This window comes from Magnolia sinica, chromosome 7 (assembly GCF_029962835.1).
Source record: "Magnolia sinica isolate HGM2019 chromosome 7, MsV1, whole genome shotgun sequence".
Taxonomy (NCBI): domain Eukaryota; kingdom Viridiplantae; phylum Streptophyta; class Magnoliopsida; order Magnoliales; family Magnoliaceae; genus Magnolia; species Magnolia sinica.
The window spans coordinates 92,442,123-92,448,122 of NC_080579.1; the positions used below are offsets into that span (position 1 = coordinate 92,442,123).

Sequence of the window (6,000 nt, forward strand, 5' to 3'; positions counted from 1 at the left end):
ATGACCGCAAAAAATGAAGTAGATCCAATTTTCAATTAGACTCTACCTTAAGGAAAAAGTGGCGATTGTCCGTTAATGGGCTACAAAAAATTTGAATCAAGCTGAGATTTATTTTTTTCCCTTCATCTACGGTCAGGTGACCTTATCAACACGTTGGATGTCAAATAAACATCACAGAAACATTATGATGGGCCCAAGGATCACGTGACCTTATCCATAGTTGTATACCTTATCAACACGTTTTGGATGTCAAATAAATATCACGTGATCTTATCAACAGTTGTGTACCTTCTTAACATGTTGTATGTCAAATAAACATCATAGGGCCTTATCAACAGTTGTGTATCTTTACCGTCCATTCATTTTGGCAGATCATTTTAAGGCATCAGACAAAAAATGAGATAGATCCAAATTTAAGGTGGACCACATGGCAGGAAACAGTGGTTATTGAATGGCCACCATTAAAAACTCATCGGGAGCTACAAAAGTTTCGATCAAGCTGATATTTGTGTTTTCCCTTCATCCAAATCTGTGTGACTTAATCAAATGGTTGGATGGCAAATAACCGTTACAGTGGGCCTTAAAAGGTTTTTAAAGGTAAGCGTTCAATCACCGCTGTTTCCTTTGATGTGGTCCACCTGAAATGTGGATCTGACTCATTTAACGGCTCATGACCTAAAATGATCTTTCAAAATAAATGGACGGCGTAAATGAAACACATTACATCATAGTGGGCCCACAGAGCAGTGAGCACTTCATGTCTCACGTGTGGTCATCCCGTGAAAGGGAGCTTCGGATGCGGGAAACCATTTTGGGGAAAATCTTCCGAAGCCCTCGAATCCTTCAAATCCCTGAAATTTCTCAAATTCTCTCCAAAATTTAGGAAATATCCACCCATCTATGAAAGATTCTTTGCCGAAATTGCCGCTTCTTTGAAATCTTTCATTTATTTGAAGAAAAAAAAGGAAAAATCGAAGTTTTTTTTACATACGGAAGAACAACGCACGGATTTCGACGATCGATCGATTGGTGTGCTACCTCCAAATTTTGAATCCTCTTTTAAAGGTATCGAAAATATCCTCTTACATGGATCGGAATGATTTTTCATCTTCTTCATTTTTTTAAAATTTTTTTTTCATATTTACGCACTCCCGAAATTTTCGGTGGGTTAGCTACAGCGAATTTATCGCCGATAACTTTATTTATCGTCGATAATTTTATTTATCGCCGAAAAATCGCCGACAATTGGAAGAGAAACGAAACTAGGGGGTTTTGGTATCGCCGGCTTGGCGACACCGATAATATCGCCGATATTATCGATTTTTCGCCGACAATTTGAACACTGGGTGTACCCACAAATTTTGGTTGGCAGGTTCCCTGCTTGCTGTGCTTAATGTTTGGGGGTGGAAAATGGAACCTGCATTTATTAGGCCAGTATTTTGCCACTTTAACAGCTCCGTATCATGAGTGATATGAGTACGTAAAGGTCCAGTGACTAGTATATCATGTCGGCCATGGGAACAACAAGCCCCTGAAGGTATTCCCTTGAAACCGATGCTGGGATCCTACATGTTCTGTGTGCATTTAACCCAATCAAAACCAAAATAAGTACTGATCTGGAAACTCTTTTAGTGTGCTTTCCATGTGCGCATGTTCCAGGTATTTTTGATGTTGCCTCCAAGTCCATTAAATAGTCAATGTTTGCGGTTCAAATGGCTAAATCACTCCATTCTACATTGGATGGTATTGAGAGGATCAGGGACTCAGAAACAGATTTGGCAGGCACCGCACACACATACAACTCACACGATCAAGGATGCTGCAATGCAGCCACATTGTTGATCTGGAAAATCACAGATTGCTGCATGTTGCATGAGTTTGTTTTCCTTTTATTTTAATGAATTAGAGTTATGTTTGGTATGTACAGATGGACATTCTATGGTTATGCCTTCATAGAACTCTTGGCTGTGGTTATCGCCAGTAGTCTCAAGGTTGATTTTACTCTTTTTGGCAGCTTGTTCTCTTTGGAGAAATTGTGACAGCTCAGAAAGTAATGTATGAAAAGTTTGGGGATGTTTTTCTCATACATTTTGTGTCGAAAGGTTTCTCAGCTGCACACTGCCCGCGAGATTTAGCCGAGCAATACTGTCAAAAGTTGAAGGTAACAAAGATAAAGCCCTTATCCCCTAGTTGCACTACACTTCTTCTTTCTGCTTGGTTCCAGTAATGAATTTCATAATTCTACATCCCTGTAAATCTGTTAGCATAAAGAGAATTGCGGAGGCGATTGGCATGGGGAGACACGAGAGGTGTTTTGCAGCACATGTGCCAGTGTGGTGCATATATGTGAGATCAGTTCTCTTTATCATGGGACAAATACTTTCTACCATTAATAACTAAACTGATTTGATTGATCAATTAAATTGTATTTTTGCCATGGCACGAAACAATTCAGACATTTGAAGGACTTCGTGTTGGTTCTTGACATATAAGTACACGCCATGACAATTGTGGTAATTGATTAACAAAGCTTTGTACCTATACCTGGAATTCGAAATAACTGGGGGAGGCCTACACTCATAAGAATGAATAAACATCAAATGACATTCTGCTATGACCGCGCTGATGAGATGAAAAGACAGTATGAATGTGCTTAGGCAATTCACAAGTCTCACACTTGAAGACAGTAGATCCCCAATAAAGGAAAAATCTCATGAATAGTTGAAACAAAAGAATGTCGCAAATGGACATATGCCAGAGGGCAAGTCCATCTTGATCTGGCTAAGGAACTAATGCTAGAGAAGTGTCGGCCTCCTTATTCGGAAGACATAAGCCCTGTGTCTCTTGACCTCCAATCATGTTCGTAGTCTTCAAATCCTGGAAGATAGTGGAAAAAATGTAATAATGTAACTTAGGCTGGTAGGAGAACTGCAGACAACATGTTTGTAGGAAATAGGGATTAATAAAACAGATGATGAGGACATGTAGTGGTATCATAGTACCGTCCATGGAACTGACCAGGGTTTGATTCCCTGGATGTGCAGTTCTATTTGAACTTGTTGATTGTAATCAACCTATGTGATGGTCTATTACATAGCGCCTGTGGGAGTTTTGTGCGCTCATTGCCGGTAGGTCCCAAGCCCAGATAAGGGGGAGGTTTGCGTCAAATTGGCAGTTGGGATCAACTTTTGCCATAACTTTCATCATAAATCCAGACGTGATAGAATGGAATGGCAGAAGATGATTCACGTAGCCGATCCCAATTAGTTGGGATAAGGCTTAGATGATGATGATGAGAAGGATGTGGAATCAATACTAATGTGTCCTTGCTGGAGGCGGATGACAATGATCTTCCGCAAGCCCTACATGGCCTGATCTAGATAAAGAGGAAGACCCAGAGGAATTAACTCACATATGATTTTTTCCTCCATTATCTATAATCTAGTAATAAGAAGGATTATAAGAACCAACAAAGGCAATAGTGAGTTGTTTTATTTCTAGAGAAATTTACATTCATTGCATCACCCGAAGGTGTTTTTCTTCTGATGAGATTGTTGTATCCTTCATTTTGAACTTAAATCGTCCCCAAATAAGCCTCAATGACTGTTTCATGGGAAACATCGGTAGCTGCACTCTCAATAGCATGAGCTGCCTGACCGTTTGTTTTGACTTTGAAGGTTGCCCATGAAGACACCGATACCTGTCCTTTTTGTGTGGTTAGATCCACCATTTGTTTGACCATGAATTCCCTAACAAATTCTCCTGTGTGATTCATCCTGCTGTATTGGGTATACTTTCTCTACACTGTTTTGTTCTTTGACTAATAATTGGCTGGGTAAATTTTGGGTCTTTAATCACCATCGTTGCCCTTTCAGATAAATGTACTTACCGATCCTTCCATGGCCCTCTTCGGATCGATCTAATAACCATGCCTATGAGCCATTGGAAGTTTCTTTTTAGTCATCTACATTAGTCTACAAGCTCAGGTGACAGTTAAGCGTCCATAGTGTGGACAGTTTGGATTGCTAGACCATCTCAGCATGCGGGCCCCAATGGAACAACACAGGTTGGTGATCCTGAGTCACAGCGGTGGTTAAATGATGAGTTGGTTTCACTTCTGTTGCAACTCAGGATCATCCACATGGGTCACCTTGGTTACAATTTTAGGGACTGGAATTAGGGCTTGTTTGGGTCTTCCCAGTTCCCTAGGTGTATGGAATGCACTCTACTATCAATGAGTGGGATATGATTGGCAAGAGAAGGTATTCTTCTCCTGTTTTTGTCTCACTTGTGGTCTTGGGTGCAAAAGCAGGATTGCGTTTCCATTTTTTCTGCTGCCTCAAATGCATGTTGTTTTCAGCAGGACGGTGAAACCAGTTGTGGTTCGAGGGAACATACAAATAGGCCCTTGATCCACTCATGGCACGGTGTTTGGTTTGGTAGTTGATGCTACAGTCCTGGGTTCAATCTTGATTTGCTCCCCCACTTCAGTTCTGTGCTAACAATTCTTGAAATTTCAACTATTTGTCTGCAGGGAAGTGACATCACTGCCCTGAAATTGTTCTACCAATCCCTGATCGAGAATTTGAGACGCCAACAGAATGGAAGCCTCGTTTTCAGATAACATCTTGCCAGAAGGCTCTATGGAAACAAATACCATTGACGAATACTCCCCGTTTTCTGGAGTCTTCGGCGGTGAACACCATTTTGAATCGATAGAGGTGGGTCAATACATTTTCGAGTAATTAAATGAGCTTGCCCAATGATAGTTTTTGTACTATTTGGACTTGAGCTCTTGTAAAGCTTGCCCCGTAGTTGGGTGATCCAAAATGTTTTTTGATGGGCCCCAGTGGATACACCATGCCTGAAATTTCCTGGATTAAGATCCTAGCCATTCAATCTTTGGCATTTTTTGTGGTTAATTTAGACCATGAAATTTTTTTGGACTGTCTATTCGTAGGCCATCTTTCAAAGGTTGAGGATTATCTAGTTGAGTATGATTTTGGACATTGTCCATCCACTGCATGTCCCATCAGACCAATGACTAGATTACTGAGAGATGCACGAAAGATAGGCCTTGGGTCATGCATAGCATTTTTATTTTTGAAACTTATTCGAGTGTATTGGATCCTTTTTCTGCTTTTCTTTGCTGTACATCCTCGGGCCCGACTAATGTTCTCGATGATTACAGGATGCTTCTTTTTCTGTATATAACAGTTGCGTGGCTCTTCGAGATAATGCAAGGTACAACCTGGTTATTTTCGGCAAGTTTGTGAAAAAAGTTATGCTCAGCAAGTGCATGCATCCATCCATATGCACATCCATACATGCAAACTTTGAAAGTTTGTGTGGGACTTCCTGTGTCCGGTGGGCCACACCATGTAGATGATATTGGCCTGAAAACTTCCTACATTCATCAGTAGGCTTGGCCACATCAGCTCCACATGCACCTCTACAAGTATAATATGGATAGCTTGCAAATCTTTTACAACCATCCCATATTTGCATGCATGTGGCATGCCTGATGAGTTGATTGGCTGAACTTGTTGGGTTGCATCACTTGCATTATGATCTACACCTGATGAAGGTTTGGTTGGATGCCTCACATTGAGTTGAGATGATCGGGGATGTGGCCAACATCCTGACTGTTGCTTCTTGCAGCGCCTCTCAAACTTCATTGTATTTTTTCCAATTGCAGGTGTAAATTACCGGCAACGGTTTCATTTGAGTTTGCGGAAGTGTAAGCGTTTGTTGACGGCTGTAGGTGAGTGTAAAATCGAGGGTGTGCCAATAAGAGGTTCATTGTATATTCTTATATCGTTTAAAACTCTTGTTTTATTGAGCTTCCACCTAATAATGTTTTATCTTTTCCCTTCTTTTTTTTCCTCGTTATTGTTTTTCGTTTTATATACGGTGTGTTGACATGATCGCCACATGTCTACTGTGATCGCATTATCTGGAAGAGGAGACCAAGGAAACAGAGACAAATTCGTTTTGTTT

General features: G+C 40.7%; 1 protein-coding gene across 3 annotated transcripts in view; it reads left to right on the plus strand.

Annotated features, from left to right (window-relative positions):
• The window catches only part of LOC131251719 (exportin-T), a 28,091-nt gene extending 22,091 nt beyond the window's left edge, over positions 1–6,000 (plus strand). For 2 of the 3 annotated variants that reach the window (XM_058252628.1, XM_058252626.1), the window contains exons 12-15: positions 2,015–2,161; positions 4,535–4,721; positions 5,192–5,244; positions 5,699–6,000. In XM_058252628.1, coding sequence (XP_058108611.1) covers positions 2,015–2,161; positions 4,535–4,624 — 237 coding nt within the window. In that variant the 3' untranslated portion in view covers positions 4,625–4,721; positions 5,192–5,244; positions 5,699–6,000. The remainder of the gene's footprint in view (positions 1–2,014; positions 2,162–4,534; positions 4,722–5,191; positions 5,245–5,698) is intronic. The other variant, XM_058252629.1, reaches the window with a different exon arrangement.